The 19,431-nt window shown below is 43.1% G+C and overlaps 1 protein-coding gene across 8 annotated transcripts in view; it reads left to right on the top strand.

Moving 5' to 3' along the window:
* EBF1 (EBF transcription factor 1) overlaps positions 1-19,431 on the top strand; it is a 386,228-nt gene that overhangs the window by 244,257 nt on the left and 122,540 nt on the right. For all 8 annotated transcript variants that reach the window (XM_079968255.1, XM_079968251.1, XM_079968254.1 and 5 more), the window contains exon 7: positions 3,453-3,534. In XM_079968255.1, the coding sequence (XP_079824381.1) occupies positions 3,453-3,534 (82 nt within the window). The remainder of the gene's footprint in view (positions 1-3,452; positions 3,535-19,431) is intronic.

The following is a 19,431-nucleotide window of genomic DNA, read 5'->3' as shown; positions in this document are numbered from 1 at the left end:
AACAACTACCCCAAATATTTCATGGTCTTCCCTAGTTATGCTGGAATTTCATGTATTTATGTTTGTGTTTTGGTTAAGACCTCCTTCTGGTTTACTTTTTTAAGTTGAGGTGTTTCCCGCCCGCCCCCCCCCCCACTGTTAAGAAAGTAGCCCATAATCTGTGGCCAGCTGTTCCTCAATCTCTAATGGTGAAAAACAGGGAAATATTTTTCCGTCAGGTTTTTATCTCTTTGCTTTATAAAATACAGCATTGTTTCTTGGCAAACTGTGCCAGGGACATGAGACTGCTCCACTGATTTGCGCATAGTGGGGAACTCAAAGTATCCTGCATTTAAGCCTTTTGTGTACTGCTATTTCTGTAAGCAAAGCTAAATTTCTTCTTCACTTTTCCTTTCTGGGTGTAGGTAATTTGCTTAACTGTGTATTAATCAACACCCAAGCTGTAATCAGAAATTGGATTCAGCTGACAGCAATTTACAGACTGATTGGAGGTGTTCATTATTAGCACCAGAGTCTTTAGGGTATATCTCATTTGTTTATGGGAAGGAGTTAGGACACTGAAGTTGTTGGGCAAATCTGTGGCATCCTGTGGGTTTGGGAAGAAACCTTGCAACAGGTTTGTCCTAATACCAGGAAGCAGCAGGAGTGTCAGGAGAGCTTCGGAAGCTGTACTTATTTGTGAACAACTCAGCATTGCAGCTAAGAGCTGCTACATAGGTAAGACAGGCTCCAACTAGTTTCCACTGAGCTATGGAGGGAGCCATACCCAGGGAAGTGAGTTTCTATTACAGAACAAGCATGTCTCCATACAAAATCAAGTGCCTCTCTCATTTCGCCAGCCCTTGAGCTGATCCTCTATAGGCCATATACGTTTGGCTTAGTTGTTCCTAGGGCACCGCTTCATCCCTACAGATGGCACTAAGTAGATGAGGGGCCTCCCACTTGAGGCAGGTAGTGTAGGAAAGGATGTGGGGTCCCCTCTTCTCTTTGCTTTGAGTGGCAGCTAGCTTCTCCCTCTGTGTTATTCTATAAGCCTCAGCCAAAAGGATGTTCAATGGGAGTAATAGGAAAGGGATATTTGTGTTCATGCTGGTATTAATAATTATCCATGAATGTTTGTGGCTGGAGCTCACCGAATCACCTTTTTAATACATATTAGTAGCATCCCTTTCCCTCCCCAGACAAAAATATAAACTGAATTATGCAACATGTTGTATTCTTTTGTTAGAATTAATTACAGATTAAAGTTTAGATTTTAAAGCAGCATGATGTACAACGTTGAAAAGAGTGCTCTGTGCGCAAAGCATTGTATTGCTGTATAAAGTAACCATCGAAGTCTGTTGATGGTCTCTGATTTGAAATATGTATGTGGTTTGTGCTGTATATAGATGTTATTGTAAACCACTTTGGTACTTTTTATATAGCGATATATATACAGTATACAGTAGCACCTTGGCTTACTTTACCCCAGGGTAACATAAACTTGGGGTTGCGAAAGTGGCAAACCTGGAAGTGTTTCGCCGCTTGTGCATGCGCAGAAGCGGTCCCTCCAGTTGTGGAAACCAGTTGCGGGATCCAGCCGGAGTTCCGGAACGGATCCCATCCGCAACCCCAGGAACCACTGTGTGTGTGTGTGTGTGTAAATAATAATAATAATAAAATACAAACAAGCAACACTCAGTAGATCTGTTGAAATATTTTTGATATGTTTTATAATTTTCTGCTTGTTTGGGAAAAACTTCAGTAATAACCCTTAGAATGTAACCTGTACTGAGATACTGTAGTATTTTTAAAATAGTGAATCAATTGATTTATCAGTTAAATGCAAGGCTGCTGATTGACTACAACCTTTAATAAGTTGACAGCTCTAATTGCTGGCAAATTTAGTGAAAGAGGACTTCATCCTAGCTAGCACATTTTTTCTTTTGTTTGACAAGAGTCCATAGTAAGAACGCCTATTTAAGGCATCAAAGACCACCCAACTGCATCTATATAATGGTATCTCCCCCATTTATTTAATTATGTTTTCCTGTTGTGTATTAATTTCCATTCATTACTGTAGTATGGGAGTAGGGTGAGTGAACAATCTTGTTTCTGCTGTGGGCTCATTCCATCACAGGTCATGGCAGGATGAGAGTGGGTGGAGCTAGTGATGACTATAGGCAGAGCCAGAGACAGAAGTATTCTGGAATAACTAAAATAAATAAAGGTCACCTGCTTCAATTTTCACAATGGCTACCACAGATTAGAATACCCAATTCTATGCATGTCTCCTCAGATGTGAAGCCTACTGGGTTTGATGAGGTTACTCTCAAATATACAGAGGCTTTAAAAAAGAAGAAGAAATACAACAGATCAACACAGCTATTGTTCTAGTGACAGTACTTTCTGACGTGTGTGTGTGTGTGTGTGTGTCCGTGTCCCCATGTGCGGGTGTGTTGCAGCTACCTACCAGTCTGTTTTCAGATAGTTTCAGTGCAGGGGTGAAAACATCTCCTCTAAGACATATGACAAGAAAAAACTAGTAAACCAAGAACAACATCAACTTCTTCATACCACAGAGGGGAAGAAAACAGTTTATAAAGCCAGAATAACTAGTAAGGAGACAAAATGGGAGGCAGAAACTCTGATAGGAGTTGGGGGTTTAGGATTTAGTGCTTAGGAGCTGTTGAAGCTGACATCTTTCATTGTTATTGCCAGTGACTGCCATCTCATCTCCATATTCCTTGTACTTTTAAAATGCACTGAAAGGATAATACGATTGAATAATACTAACAACACTAGTATCATTACTAGGGCCATTTTTATATTAAGTAAAATGCATAATGATGGTAGCAGCAGCAGTTTTGCAACCCAAGATGCAGGGCCACAGGTGAGAGAAGCAATGAAGCTGCAAGCTTACCTTGAGAGAACATTTAGTGTTTAACACCTTAGCTGAAATCACACACACTCCCTGTACAGTATTACATGCACGAATGTTTTTCATCATAAACACATTTTGGAATTCTGTAAATTATAGTATGTGGGAGCCAGAATTGTGACAGTGAAAAATATGCCAATTTGTCGTCCCCAAATGCATAACTGTTTCAAGTAGTAGGGAAATATGATCATTTCCGGAATTCTGTAGTTGTGACTGGCAGCCGTCAGACTCCATGGAAATGGCGGCTTCATTTTCTCCTCTGTACCCTTGTTGTGTGATGAAAGTTTCAAGCGGCATGTTTTAGAAGACGGATAATGACTTTGCTTTTTGGCGGAATAATTTTGTGTTAAGTTTATGCCTATTTTTTTGGCTCATTGGTCTGGTGTGTTAGAACTGTGAGAGGACAGTCTTTATCCATGTGGTACATGTGGACAGACAATTTTATATAAATTTTTTGCTGGGTGAGCAAGGGGTGTATTGGGGCAACTTGTCAACAACTGGTATACTCAACACGATATCCCTTTTCCAACAGGTTCTTCTTGAAATTTTTTCTTAAATGTAACCAGAACTGCCTAAAAAATGCAGGAAACCCTCGAGACATGCGAAGATTTCAGGTCAGTGTCATTCCCCCCCCCAAGATAAATAATGTTTAAATGATGTGGGCTGGGAAGATTGTCAACCTATGTAAAATGATTACATAGTTCTTTTGGAAAGTTACGTTTTGCATTTTATCGTTGTTCTTGGCATTTTATTTTGATGTATTTTCTGTGAGTCGCTTTGGTTCACCCTTTGAATGGGGAAATAATTATTATTATAATTATTTGAATGGGGAAATAAATAAAAGTTGGGATGTGGGGGGAATTGGCAAGGACATGCATTTTGTAAGCCACCAGGCTTTGCTCTGCGATTAGAAGTGTCAGAATGCCAGCTCGAAAACAATGAATCTGAACTAGGGTTGGCCCTTCCCCTTTCAGCACCTGAGGCCAAATGGCAAGATGCCACTTCCTGGTCGTCGCCCCCCCCCCAGCTGAATTTATGTATAAGCTAAACAAGCTATAACTTAGGGCCCCACTCTCTTGGGGGGGGGCAAAAAAATTAAGGAAAAAACCCCCAGTATGTACATTTCCAAAATATAAGATAAAAAACAAGTAAAATAAAACCTGCATACAGCAGCAGTGTTTTGTGTTGTGTAGGCTCCTATAATGTAAGTAATTGGCCCTGCCTGCTAGCCTGCTCCCTAAAATATCACTGGTTTGCTCATTTCTATATATAGGGTGCCTACATTGTGCATTGCAAATGGCTTTAGGTACCTATTACGTCCATAAATTACCATGTAGCATATATTCAACTCAAAAAACAGTGACAATTTGTTGTTGACAAAGGACAGCTGGACATATAAAGGGCCCCATTACCTTCAGTGGCTTAGGGCCTCATCAAACCTAAATCCAGCCCAGGTCCCACCCACCCCACCACGTTGCGAGGCAGCAGCTTCTCTGATGGCTACAGGGGTGGAGGCGCCTGTGCCGTCACCAGAGAAGTGGTGGCAGTGGTCCAAAGCCACTAGAGAGGTGAGCAGAAGTGGCAGCAGCACTGAGATCACACCTCTCTGGAAACTGGCTCCCCTCCGCTGGCTGTGGTACCACACCTCGTGGGCCTCTGCTGCTTGAGGTGCTTGCCTCGCAAGTGGGTTGGCCCAGATCTGAACACTCCACTATTATTGCTCTTTGGCTTTTAAATATTTTTAAGCCCTCCTCACAAGACATGGGAGCAAGGGTTTGACGCCCCAAGTATTAAAAGTGACTGCATTCACACGGCAGTTCTATCCCTAACAGTTAATTCCCACCTTTAAAAAAATTTCATACAATGTTAAAGCCACTTTCGGAACTATAGTGGAATATAGCTCGTTTAGCACTCGTTTTCATATTATTTTCAAACAGGCATTTTTCTGGAAACAAGTAAAACAGGAATGAGCCCTAAACCTGCTCCATATTCCACTATTGTTCCATAAGTGGCTTTTACATTGTGTGAAAGCTCAAATATAATGTGGAGCTTGGCAGTCGTGAAAGCAGAATAAACTGCCATGTGGATGCAGCCAATGACAACAGAGAATTACCATTAAAAACAACAACACAATTTAATATATGATGAGTCATGAAAGTCACTAGGTAAGTTGGAAGATGATGCTAGATTTTAGCAGTGGTTCCCAGCCTTTTTGGTACGGTGGCTCAGAAATCCAAATTTGATTGATAATGGTAACCCACTGAAATATTGTCATATGAATTTTGGATCTTAGGTCATTGGCAGCTGTCTGTTTTGTTCCCCTGAAGTGTAAGTTTGCCTATTTTAAAACCATTTACTTAGCACCCATATTAATGTGGAATTCATTGAAATATTTATGGTACTGACAAGTATTCACAGTTTTGTTTATGGGAATACAAGACTAGCCATTCTGACATTTGGTTACAAGTGTGAACATAGCATTATAACGTGCCAACAAAACAAAAAGCTGTAAGAGTTGTAACATCAAACCAGTGAAGGATTACAAGTGATAATTAATTTGTGTTTACTAATAAGGCCACTTCCATAAGAATCGCACCCCACTTGCAGGTCACAGCCCACAGGTTGGGAAACTCTAGACTGTAAAATTACCTGAAGGAATACAGATGCTAGTTCTCAACTGATTTTAATTTCGCAAATCAACAAGCTAAACAAATTTTGCCTCTTGCTAGTTCTATAACCTAAATTGAAGAAAAATAATATTTTATTCGTTCTCTCAAGTCTGTGCAAGCTGTGACCTACCAATATGAAAACACTAGCTGCTTGACAAAACTTCCTCTTACTGGCCTAGTACAATTCTGCCTTCAACACTAGCACCATTCCTTTGCATGTTGATGGGGTATTGGATGATTTAAGATGGGAGGCAGATGTTGTTCCCTACTGGCTTCTATTGGTGGAGATGAGGAGAAGTGAGGCAGCCTCTGCTGCTGTTGAGTACCCAGTTTCACCGTAATTTGTGGGTATTTGCAACTGCCAGTTGTCCCACCGATAGAAGCCAGTAGTAACCCCCCCCCAAAAAATGGGGCAGTGTGGTGTGCCAGAGGCTTCAGATCTACAAGATCCAATCCCCTACTAGTGTAAAAGAATCACCCTCATCATCTGTCCAGACCAACTGGGAGAGAGGGTTTTGGACACAATGCTTGATCCACTGATTCTCTCCACCCCTTGGTGGCCAGGATTTGGATTGCTCTATTACTGAGCTCCTGTAGAATGCCTGCATGGCTGCTAGTGGAATCTGTTTAGCTTGATAAGACAAACGTTATGTAGGCTCCGCCTTTTGGGATTGGTAAAGTAAATGTAAAGGTACCCCTGACCGTTAGGTCCAGTCGTGGATGACTCTGGTGTTGCACGCTCATCTCGCTCTATAGGCTGAGGGAGCCAGCGTTTGTCCGCAAACAGCTTCCGGGTCTTGTGGCCAGCATGACTAAGCCATTTCTGGTGAACCAGAGCAGCGCACAGAAACGCCATTTACCGCCGGAGTGGTACCTATTTATCTACTTGCACTTTGACGTGCTTTTGAACTGCTAGGCTGGCAGGAACTGGGACCAAGCAATGGGAGCTCACTCCGTCGTGGGGATTCGAACCGCCGACCTTCTGATTGGCAAGCCCTAGGCTCAATGGTTTAGACCACAGCGCCACCCGTGTCCCCTCTTGGGATTGGTAGCCTATCCTATCTCACAGTGTCACACCATATAAGGCAAAGAAGACAGAGTGATAAGGGGGAACAACAGAAAAGACCTTAATAATAATCCATTCTGTTATGATCCTCCTATCACACTGTGTGCTGACATTTTCACCTCCCTAAACAGGTATGGACTGGAGGTATTGTTCTAAATGTACAGGGTGAAGTTCACAAACAATTATGAAACAAACAAAAGTACCCTAATCTGCCCCTATGTAGGTTTCCCCACAAAGCCTCTTCTGCTGCAGTAAACTCAGATCTTTTATATCAATTGCCCATAAAGTTGGCCACACTTCTGTAAAACCTTTTTTTTTTTTTTAGGGCAAATGACAGTGGTGGAATAGCCTGGCACAATTTATTATTATTATTACTGTAACACCGCAAGATAAAAAAACAATAAATCACTTAAATACAAAAAATGTGGTTTATTTTGATGGGCAACCTTTATGGTATAATTTATTTATAAAGTATTTCTATACTGCTAGGTCATAAAATATATGGGTAATATGCTACATTAAAACAGAGAACTAGATAGTAACAAGATGTGGATTTTATACCTTCAGTGTTAGAAATGCAGGAGTAGGCTAGAATCAGTGCTTTTTCTGGGGGGACACAGGGGTATGCATACCCCTAAACATTTTGTGAATCTAAGTTTGGCTTCATTGAGGGGCAGTATTTCAATATAAGTAGGAAAATGAGAGTACCCCTAAACATTTTTTTAAAGAAAAAAGAAAAAAAGCACTGGCTAGGATTATTTTAAGCCATAAGTGTTTGTGTATTTGTGTTGATTTCCCTTATTTTTAATATTTAGATCTTCCATATGAGATAATGGAATTATTAGGCTAATAAGCACCCTATGCATACTGTCAGGGAACTGCCATCGGAAGAACAGGTGGGGAAAGGGCTCCAGGAGGATAGAAGAGATTCAGCAGCAGAAGAGGGAACCAGTAGGGGGGGAGCAGGAGCTTCCAGGGACAGGAAGTCGGAGGGGAGGCTCTGGGACACTTCCAGTGAGAACAGTGAGGAGGTATCAAGGCCCCCTTTAGCGACCCCCACCCCTCGCCGGAAGCTGTCACGCAGGGAATCTAGGAGACGCGTTTCCGTCAAGCAGCTTTTATGCTGGAAACGTTTCCGCAAGCGCCCACTGTCGGATTCTACCAGTGACTAACGGAGCCATGTCCAAGGGCTCCGCTCAAGGCAGAGCTTTGCTACGTTAAGCAAACTCCGAGGGACTAACCCTTTTACGCACAAGTAGCTCATTGTCCCATCACACATACCTACTCAAAAGTACATCTCACATAGTTAAATGGGGCTTACACAAGGTTTAAATTCTAAACACACAAGTAGAAAGCCTCACTGAACACCGTGGGTCTCACTTTTGCATAAACATGCATAGGACAGCCCTGTTACTTATGCTCTTTTTGACTATCAGTGTGCCATATAATTAAGAAAAATGTAAATAGCGAAAAAAAGCCCAATTGTTTCAATATTTTCAGTTTAGAGATTACTTAAACATGGAGTAAAAGATGGAACATTCAGAACAGCTTTAACTGACTTTGAAAAGCTAGTAAATAACCATTAAATTCTTAAAGGACTATTATCCAAAATTTATTGTCAATTGTTCCGTTAATTACCACTCTGGACTTAATTTGAAGCTAAGTTGGAAAAAATGCTTGATAGAACTCTTACAGCGTATGGTTGGAACAATATCTTTGCTAAGCTTTTACCCATATTCAATTTCTGTAATATGAGAGAGAGTCATTAGGAAACTATTCATAGGTCATTTCCTAACTGCCTATAGGTTGGATAGAGTAGTTCTTCTTCCTTGGTGATCACACGTAGCCAAGTAAGATTGTCTTCCATAAACACGGTTTTAACGATGAGTCTTTAAGTGACTTTGGAGGCCAATTCTGGATCCACAAGTCCTTCCACAGTGGCGACATTGGTTTCCGGGTGGGAGTTGATCACGGTGTGGATTTTCCAAGCGTGCCTTCCTCTTAGCACGTTTCTACCTTGCATTCTGAATTCGAGTGTCTGCAGAGCCCATGACACCTTTGGTAAAAGCTGTTCTCCAATTGGAGTACTCGCAGGCAAGTGTTTCCCAATTGTTGGTGTTTATACTCCATTTTTTAAAAATTGCCTTGAGACAGTCTTTCAACCTCTTTTGTTGACCACCAGCATTACGCTTTCCATTTTTAAGTTCGGAATAGAGTAGTTGCTTTGGAAGACGATAATCAGGCATCTGCACAACATGCTTTACCCTCTGCATATTTTACTGTTTATTTATTTAAAACCTTTATATGCCACCTTATATCAATGATTTCAAGGCAGTTTGCAGAAACAAAAACAAGTAAAGCAAATAGTGTTGAGAACACTCTGGTCCCAGTAGCTGGGACATACTCAGGTGTGTGAGGGTAGATGAGAAGATATGTTGTTGCAGCAGTTGAGCATTTCTGACCTGTTCCAGAGTTCCCAGCTTCTGGCATGGGGACTGGCTCCAGGATGAGGGAGTCAGCAGTGGAACCACCTGGAGCAGGGAGTGACTGATAAGATAATTGCTCCAGCAAAGCCCCAGGGTGGTCTATGTTACTGCCTGATAAGCAGCATCTCCTGACCCACCCTGCACTGCTGCGTGCTTAGAGTAGGAGCATTGAGGAAAAGACCTGGTGGTCCAGCAGTTTTTGTAGTGGATGCAGTGTTGAACTTCAGTGCAGACTGGAATATCTAGGGCTAGACTAACTTACCTCAGATTGGGTAAGATCTTACACTTTCCTGAGCTCCTTGAAGGAATGTGCAATAACTAAATAAAGCGAAGGCCGTATTTATGACTGTAAGTTTGTATTTCCCTCACACTTAATGTCATGTTACCTGGAAGCGGAAAAGTTTTGTTTGACTAGCTTTTGTTTTCCAGGCCATATAATTTCTGCTATTTCCACATGGAATTTGCAGATTTCTACATAGCATTCTTAAGGGCCTCCCATCTGTTTCCCTTCCGTCTCTGCCACTGTTGCCTCGTATTTATTAAACATCGGTTATTCTGTAAGAATATCCTCCAGTCAGACATGCTCTCGCAAACAGGGCAATCTAGCGTGAACAGCCAGGACCGCAGTCTGTCAAAGCAACAGTTTGTGCTTACCTACATGCTGCCAGTTTGCAACTCCCCCAAGATGTGAGCTGATTTTCATATGGTAATGCTCTTGCATGTTCTGTCAGAAGAGCAATCAGGAGCTTGTGTAGGTGACTAGGTAGGACATAAGAGGGGTTGTTGATCTCTTGACTCGTAAAGACATTCTGTCAGGCAAGCCCAGCCCTCACAGCAGTCGAGCTTTCCGTGTGTAAACAGAGACTGCTTAATTACACAGGTCATGTCAATTAGCGTGACCTTCGCATTTTAAAGAAATTAATCACTTTCGGCAGAGCAAATCACTCCTCATACTTTAATATTCAGTGTGGCGGTAAAGTGTGCAGAAATGCATTCAGTGACAGAGCATTCCTATTTTTATGAATAATGGTTCAGTTTAGTCATTGGTCCCACCCCAACCCCCTGCCTTCTCTTTGGACTTGTTGCTTGAACATTACATCAGACAAAATAAGGATGCCTGTTGATGCTGTATATTTATTTTGGTCTAGCAAGAAATGCACCTGGAAAAAAAATGGGTTTGGGCGGGGAGGATAAGCTTGCTGAAGTCCCTCATAGTGTCCCACAGAGTCCCTCCTACATCTTACACCAAATACAACCAATGCAATAGGGTAGGCGCTTATTTTCATATTGGAGGCTCCTTGCATGGGATTAGCTGCTCCCACCTGGCTATGTCATGGCTTCCTTTTTGTGATGCATCAAGTTCCTCCTGTCTTCCATCTCAGCACCTGCTTCCCCTCCCCACTTCGGACATTTCAGGTTAACTTCGTTCACCTCAGTCCAGATTTAGAAGCAAGCATTTAGCAAACAGCTCTTTTCAAGTCAACTCCAGCATGACTCAGCAGATCTAATTAAAGAGTTGGTTGCAGAGGTGAGGAAGTAGAAAGAACCATGGTGCCAAATGGAATTAGATGGCATATACCCTCTGTCATACAGCAGGATGATGTATTACATCCTGGGCTTATTTTTTGTATCTTTGACTACCTAAGGAAAGAAATCCAAAGTCCCTTGAATATTTCAATTAATTCATTAGTTAATTAATTTCAATCGATCTATAAATTAATCAAAATCCTTTCTAAGCAGATTAATATTTTAAAATCTCTAAGCAGTTTACAAAAATGCATATAAAGTAGAGCTAGAACTTAAAAAAAAACCCTATAAAGCAGTACAGTCGTACCTTGGAAGTCGAACGGAATCCATTCCAGAAGTCTGTTCAACTTCCAAAACGTTCAAAAACCAAATTGCAGCTTCTGATTGGCTGTAGGAAGCTCCTGCAGCCAATCAGAAGCCCCTTTGGACATTTGGGTTCCAAAAGAACGTTCGGAAACTGGGACAATCACTTCCGGGTTTGCAGCGTTCGGGAGCCAAAACGTCCGAGTTCCAGGACATTTGGGAGCCAAGGTATGACTGTATTATGAAAACAGGAAAACAGGTAAGAGCAGATCCAGTCTTATAGGTCATGGAAAGCCAGGACAAGAAGGTATGTCAGAAGCAATTGATGGATATGGGTCACTGCCCTATGATATTTTGTAAGACGTGGTACCACAATTAAATTAACCCATGGTCTTCCCAGGTCCTTCGAGGCACCAACAAAAAGGTTTGCTTGTTTATTTATGCTAACATTCTATTAGTGTTATTCCTATTAAGAGCTGATTAGTCCCCCATGTAAGGATAGCCTCCGGTGTTTCCTCCTACTACTGACGGGACAGTAAAAAGTTTCCCTGTAAAAAGTTGCTGCGGTCATTGCTGCTGCCCTGGGGAAAGGGAGGCACTCCCCTCTCCAAAATAATAAAAAAAGGCTACAAGTGTGCACACCAGCATTGAAATTTGCAATATATATTTTGAGAACATATATATTTCAAGAAAAAGCCCTTGCCTTTTAACTAGAGCTCCTGCCAGGTTTTGGGTACTGGAGAAACTTTCCCCTGCAAAATCTTCCACCTGTCCTTTCACTGGCAGCTGCTGGGGAAACTTGCACTCATTACTTTCCCTGCAAAATTTTCAAGTGTTATTGCTGCTGCTTTTCCAGGAAAGGAGTCGTGACCACCCCCTCATGAATAGTATGCATCACCAGTGCTAGGGGGGGAAAGCAGTGTGTATATTCATTCATTTTTATTTTTATTTTTAAAGAGAGAGTAAGAAACGAACAAACCGGGAGGCAGGTATGTAGCCTATCTTAAGTTGTTAATTAGGGACCAATATAACTTTAGAGAGATAATGAAGAAAGGTGGGGTTGCATAGTGTTGCTAGCCAGGTAACGGAGGCAGTGAGGTCATCAACCCTATCCAAAACCACTCCATCCAAAGTAGGTGAGACCATAGCACTGTGTCTGTTCACACGGGAAATAACTGCACTACTGTTGGTGATATCGTGCTAAAAATGAGTAATTTTAAAACAACACCTTGGATTCTCAGGAATAAATTACTGGGTGAATTATGTCATTACTGGGGGGAAGTACCTGTTGCATCATCACAAAAGGACAACTGAAAAGATTATTGGTTTGCTCCTTCCCTGGGTTTGCTACAATTCATAATTGGCAAATGTATGGTTCGAATTTTGCCTATCAGTCAGGCAGACAACTGACAATACAGGAATGATATTGCTGGAAAACAGGCACCTGTGTTTTCTATGAATTTCTAAGAGTAAGAGAGTATGCTGAAGTATGTAATTAACAGTACTGATGGGCTGGTTCAGAATGAGCTCAGTTTTCTGAACATCATCTAAAAACGCCTGAAGACTCTTTTTAAAAACAATGGCCAGTTTGGATAGAATTTCAAAGTTGGGGGGGGGGTCATTACTGCACAGGCACCAGCCAGTCAGCACTGTGCACAGCCAGCTTCTGCTGTTACATTGCAGAACTGCCTCCTTTCCCCACAAGCTTGTGCCTGTATCTTAGTTAGTAGCCTTGAAGCATCTCCCTAAATTTAGGCTGGGCTTTTAATATCCTGCTAAAGCTGGGACTTGAGTCAAAATAATAATAGATGTGTACTGCGAGGAGTAGTCTGCCCAAAAGTCATTCCAGCCTCTTCCACACAGTGTTTAGAAGTGTAAACAAAAGTATAAATTTGCTTCCAGTAAAAATGGAGATTACTGAAAATACCAGGAATGTGCCATAAACTAATTGGCTAGTGAAACCTAATGGGCTGTGGTTAAAAATGAGGAGTGATGTGATTCCTAATCTTGAAATATTGGGTGGTGCACCCTAACAAATAAATTGGCTCCGTTAACCAACTCAGATAAACAGATTGATTTCTTAACTTCTAGTTTTCATTTCCGGAAGATTTTTTAGCTTTCAGAACGTTTGCAATTGAACTATTTAATAATGCAAAAGAAGGATGTACACAGAGGAATGCAAATAACAGTAAATTTAGGATACACAAATTTAACCAACCCCCCCCCATCTGATATTTTTATTAGCAGTCTGCTAACCTCCAGTGCTGCACATACATTTGAAAACTAACAATCTATGATGATTTGATGCTAAAGCTGATTTTTCTCCTCTCTATGTTTGCCTGTCCCAAATTAAAAACTGCATTTTCTTCACAACATTTGGATAGGTTTGAGATTTGGCAGGCCTGCCTGTCCCCGTGTTTATATGAGTTTGTCAGCACCTCATTAATCAATTTTTAAACTGCAATATGCTTCCCCCCTCATGTGTTGGCCTGTTGTTGTTTTTTCAAAGTTGCTTCACTGCCTGCTCTACACCTCCTGTTCTCGTTTTTTTTAAAGCTGAAACAAAAGTTGTTTCCTTTACAAATTAGTTTTGCATGTGCTTTGATTGAAACGCATCCCACTCATTAAAAAAATAAAATGTTTCCTTTTCAAGAAATACACGCAAACCATATTTGGAACACACTTGCTCCCGAGAAGTCCTGTTGACTTTAGTAATATTATTCTAAAGTAAATGGATTTGTGGATTTTAACCATAAACTTGTGAAGGCTGTTTGGAAAGTATTCAGTGCATATTAGATATTACTTTTTGCTTAGGCAGAGGACATTAATATTTAAATAACACGTAGGCCAAATATTTCTTTTTCCTTTATAGTAATCAAACTTTTGAATTCTCTCCCTCTCTCTGTCTGTCTCTCTTTCTTAAAAAGAATCAGTAGAGAGTTTATTCCTTTCCTACAGGTGCACTGTGAATAATCACTTCTTAAAGTAGACCACCACTTAACCACTTTTATTTTTTTCACATTTCCTGACCCTAGAAACAGTTTCTCTAGGGGATTCCTTTTATAGTATTTTCTCTTAATGACTCCAAAAGAGCCCAGCCCACCCCCAGCATGGCATCTTTGTAGTAAATCAAATTCTATTCAAGGGAACTAGGTAGCAACAGTCTGTTACTGCAATTCAAAACATATTTTAAAGATGAATGGCTTAGGTTGAGTGCCTGATGTTGCAGATGTTGTGGGCAGGAAAAGTTAAGTAACTGATCTCAGTGAGATTACACTGGTAACTAAAGTTGCTCACTGTTCATCCACTCCTAGGAACAAAATAGTTTGCACTGAAGGTCCAGGGCCCTTGTCATAGAATTGTTTGACGTTGTATTTTATTTCTTTTAAACAAAATATTTCTTAAGTGGTTGTGTTTATAAAACCTTTCTTGGACTTGGGTCCCCAAAACACACTTTTCGGTTCCTTTTTTTCTGTCTCTTATACTTTGTATTTAGATACCATTTTCAGGTGGTTAAGGTCTTAACAAGAAGAAGGGTTATTGAAAGTGGCTTTTAAAATCCACAGGGGAAGAAAGGAAATATAAAAGGACAGCTGAAAGTTTGGTGAATTCTCAGTGCATTTTGAGTATGTCTTTTATCGGGGGTAAAATGCTCATATTTGTTCCTTAATCAGCCTTCTTAAAGCAGTGGTAGCATGTAGCTTTTATGGAGCGGTTTTTTTATGAAGGAGCAAAAATGATAATTTTCCTTTGATGAAGCCATACTCAAAATGTGCTGGGAACTTAACAATCCTTGAAGCTGCCTTTTTGTGTTTGCTTTTTTCAGTGGAAGTTTTCCCCATCTGAGAAATCCTGTAGCTTGCTGTGGCCTCCATCCATGAGGTAGGTGCCAGGTGAAAACGTTCTGCTTCCACCAGGCCTTTGGCTGATGGACATCTGATGCCCTTTTAAATGTGTTATGGGAGGGGGGGGATTATTGGTTTGTTTTTGTTCTTAATTTTATTGTATATTTTATGTTGTAATTTTATGTTGTGATCCTCCCTGAGATCTATGAATAAAGTTAGTGATTTTAGTAATAAAAATAATAGGTAGGCTAGACACTGGAGAAAATGTACTGAGGGTATTCCTCTCTAATAGCCCTATGCTCTGGGACAGCAGCAGGACAGTGTCATAATCTGTGAGATTCTTTAAGCTTGTTTCTTTAGCTTGACTATTTAAAGTAAGGTAAAAGGTAAAGGACACCTGCATGGTTAAGTCCAGTCAAAGGCGACTATGGGGTGCAGCGCTCATCTCACATCAGGCTGAGGGAGCTGGCGTTTGTCCACAGACAGCTTTCCGGGTCATGTGGCCAGCATGACTAAACCGCTTCTGGCGCAACGGAACACCGTGACGGAAGCCAGAGCGCACGGAAACGCCATTTACCTTCCCGCCGCAGTGATACCTATTTATCTACTTGCACTGGCGTGCTTTCTAACTGTTAGGTTGGCAAGAGCTGGGACAGAGCAATGGGAGCTCACCCCATCAGGGGGATTCCGTGCCAACCTTACGATCAGCGCTACCTGCTTCCCTGTGCTTGACTCTTTAGCAGAGGCTGGATGGGCATCTGTCATGGATACTTTACTTGAGATTCCTACATTGCAGGGGGTTGGACTAGATGACCCTCAGGATCCCTTCCAACTCTACAATTCTATGATTCTATGTGTCAAGAAAGATAAAGGCACTAGGACAGGAAATCACTACCTCTCCTCATAACAGCATGTGACTAGCCAGTTCTTACTTCCTGGTTGCCATGGTCCTTGCAACATGTTCCTTATGCGGGCTTCTACTATAAAGATGTGAGGTCTGAAGGAATAGGATTCTGTATAGTTCAGTATTGGAAGGAAGGGATACTTCCAGCTCAATATGCAAAAAATTGACCTATAATGAGAATAATATTTGGCTAGCACAATTGTTGTAGTTTATGGACCTTTTTCTGATACACAGTTATATTTTTTTCTTGGTGTTTCTGCTTGATATGTCTATAATTTTTATAAAAAGAAAAGTTGACCAAGTGCTTTCCTAGGCATCACATTCTAACTTGGCAGCTGTTATTGAAAGTATTGTTATAAAATTTTAGGGTGCCTGGTCTCCCCTTCTAATATCTGGAACCCAACCCCAGCCTGGTACCAGACGTTGAATTTAGCTTGTTAAAATATAAGCCAGGCTGGCTCACTGATGAAGCAATCGCCTGGAGAGATGGGCCATCAAAAGAGCAGAAGGTGAAGGGTGAAGACCTATTAAGAAAGCCATCAGCAAAGCTAAGACTGTGCCAGCTGGGAAATGGGTGAAGCCCCTCCCTGAGGTCCGAGTTGGGTAGAAGAACAAAGGCCATTAGTAGAGTTTCAGGATTGCAGTTTGCCTGATGTAAGCAAGAGGAGAAATAGTTGCAAGCAGCTTGCAGGCTGCAGAACGGGAGGGTTGCAGCAGTGTGGGCTGGCAGTTTGAATCCAAGGTGGCAGCCTTGTGAGAAACAGGGCCCTCTTGGAGTGTAATCTTGAGAGCTCCCCCATCCTAGGCTCAGGTTGTATATATGTGGAAATAAACTCTATATATTATAAAGACACCACAGTCTCCACTGTGCTTCATTTCCAAACCCTGGATAAGCGCTTGGAACCCCCGGAATCTCGCAGTGCTGTGGGGATTATGGTGGCGTGGCAATATGTACATGTTGCTGTTCTCGCTTCAGCTAGTTGGAAATGTTGCTGGCCTCTGTCTGTGGGAATGAAAGTGACTTCTTTGCTCTCCCTGGTATTGGAAAAAGGGATCACTGGATTGCTACATGAGAAACTGGGCTCTCTGAAGCAAAGCACTTCATTTCTGTTTGGTTAGTTCTCAAAATAGTCTCCATGAGCACATAAGTGAGCTGGGCAGAGCAATTTGAAGCTCTGATTTAGGCCATTGGGATGTAATGAATCAGTGGATGCACCACTGCATCTGAAGCCCTGCCACTCACGTCGGCTAGAGTATTAGGAGAAAGCAGTTGTGTAACTTTTTTCCTGTGCCAGCTCCAGGCTGATGCAGTTTAGATGGCCAAATTGGGTCCTTCAATGGGAAACAGGCCAGCTTTGGAGACAGCCAATCTAGTGTGGGCCCTGTTCTGCTCCTGCTCCACCTCTCTGTTTCCCTACTTTGGAGATTTACAACGGCTATTCTTGTGCTTTCAGAGCATGCAGCAGTAGCCTTTGTGGTAGTGCAGCTCTTTGCTGGCAGAGCCCACTGGAGGGACACCTCTGCCTCATCCTAACCCCTTCCAGCAACAGGGTTAGGGATAAGGATTGTTTGGTAACAAATGAAATAGCACGTTTCCCCCATCCCTACCTTCCTTTTTGCACTTGTAAAGCATGGAATAGAGGTGGGGAGAAAAGGTTAGAAAGGACTGCCATGTGCTGAGCAGTCTGCTTTATGGAAGTGAGTCATTATCAGAAGCCGGAGTCAGAGGCAGGTCAGCAATAAAACATCCAGTGTCAGTGAAGTTAACTCTTTATTCAAAGAAACTAAAACAGCGCAGGCCTAGTGATCACAGAAGCTCTTCCCAGTAGGTCTTGTCCAAGGGAGGCAGTTGCAAAGACTGAAGATGTGGAGGGGCGAGGGAGGTATGGCGGTGGGGGCAGATGTCATAGGCGAAGGGGATCGAGATACGGATATGCTCGTACCCCTTCCAATCTGCGCCCCATCCCGAGAGACGAGGGTAGGGTGAGCAAGGATTACTCACCTCCGTCACTGGTGTTGTGCAATGCCAGGTCTATAGGCAACAAAACCGCCACCCTGCGAGATTTCTTCACCTCGCAGGGGGTTGACCTGGCATGTGTGACTGAGACCTGGGTGCGCAAAGGGGATACTGTTACCCTACGAGAGATGGCGCCCCCGGGTTTCTCCGTCCTTCACCAGTCGCGGACTGTGGGCCGGGGGGGAGGGGTGGCGTTATTAATCCGGGAAGATTGTTCTTTCAGGGCTCTACCATCGCCATCGATCCCCGGCATTGAATGTGTTGGCCTAGTGTGGGGCTCCGAGGTGAGCTTGGCTGTCTGGCTGGTGTACCGGCCACCTAGCGCACCAGCAGCCACCCTGTCAGGCCTGCTGGAGGCGGTGGCCGGCTGGGCCTTGGAGTTCCCTAACCTATTGGTATTGGGGGACTTCAACATCCATGCTGATGCCACTCCCTCCTCACAGGCTCTGGACCTGGTGTCTTCCATGGTGACACTAGGGCTCTCCCAGTTTGTTTCGGGCCCCACACATCAAGCAGGCCACACGCTGGATTTGATCTTTGGCGTCGGTATAGATGTGATCATGTTTCCTTCGATGAAGGTGCCATGGCCTGATCACTATGCTCTGAAAGCCAGGATTGACGTTCCACCCCCACCCTGCTTGGGTGGCGAGCCAATTTGGGCTCGCCCGCAGAGGCTGATGGACCCTGATAGATTCCGTCAAGCCTTGCGGGACCTTTCTCCCCCTGGCGACTCATTGACTGAGCTTGTTGAGGCCTGGAATACCCAGCTCCTGGCAGCCATCAATGAGATCGCACCTAAGCGCCCTCTGCGACCCCGCAGAAACCGGGCTCCCTGGTTTACCGAGGAGCTCCGGAAAATGAAGCGGGACCTCAGACGGCTAGAGCGAGTATGGCGGGGTGCCCGTGACGGAGCCTCAAGAACATCTTATAGGGTTTTTATGAAAACCTATGAGATGGCAGTGAAGGCCGCTAAAAAGTCCTACTTCTCGGCCTCCATTGCATCCGCTAGCTCTCGCCCGGCACAATTATTTAGTATAATTCGGTCTTTAACGTCCCTCGAAGGACAGCCAAATTTAAATAACAATTTGACACACAGCTGTGAGGCATTTGCGAGCTTTTTTGCGGAGAAGGTCTTGTTGCTCCGCCATGACCTCCCTGCCAATTTGGATACAATAAAGGAACTGGAGGCCCCTCGACTGTCCTCGGGTTCAGTATTGGACCACTTTGACTGGATATCCCCAGCTGATGTAGACAGATTCCTCCGAGCTGGAAAGCCCACCACCTGTCCTCTCGACCCGTGCCCGTCCTGGCTGATTAGAGCGTGTCCAGAAGAGGTGCGGGCCCCCCTGGGGGATATCATCAATCTGTCCCTTGGCACCGGGACATTCCCAGGGGAACTGAAGGAGGCAGTGGTGCGCCCGCTCTTAAAGAAAACATCATTAGATCCTTTAGATCTATCCAATTACCGCCCGGTTTCGAATTTTCCATTCCTGGGTAAGGTGATTGAGAGAGCGGTTGCTGAACAGCTTGGTAGGTTTCTGGATGAAACATCAGCTCTGGATCCATTCCAGTCCGGCTTCCGCGCTGGTCATGGGACCGAGACGGCTCTGGTCGCCCTAACAGATGATCTCCGCAGGCAGCTGGATCGAGGCGGGTCGGGGCTGCTGATTCTTCTAGACCTGTCAGCAGCCTTC

This window comes from Podarcis cretensis (genome assembly GCF_951804945.1).
Source record: "Podarcis cretensis genome assembly, chromosome: 2".
Taxonomy (NCBI): domain Eukaryota; kingdom Metazoa; phylum Chordata; class Lepidosauria; order Squamata; family Lacertidae; genus Podarcis; species Podarcis cretensis.
The sequence above is the reverse complement of the archived record's forward strand: the minus strand, read 5'-3'. Positions and strand labels throughout refer to the sequence as shown.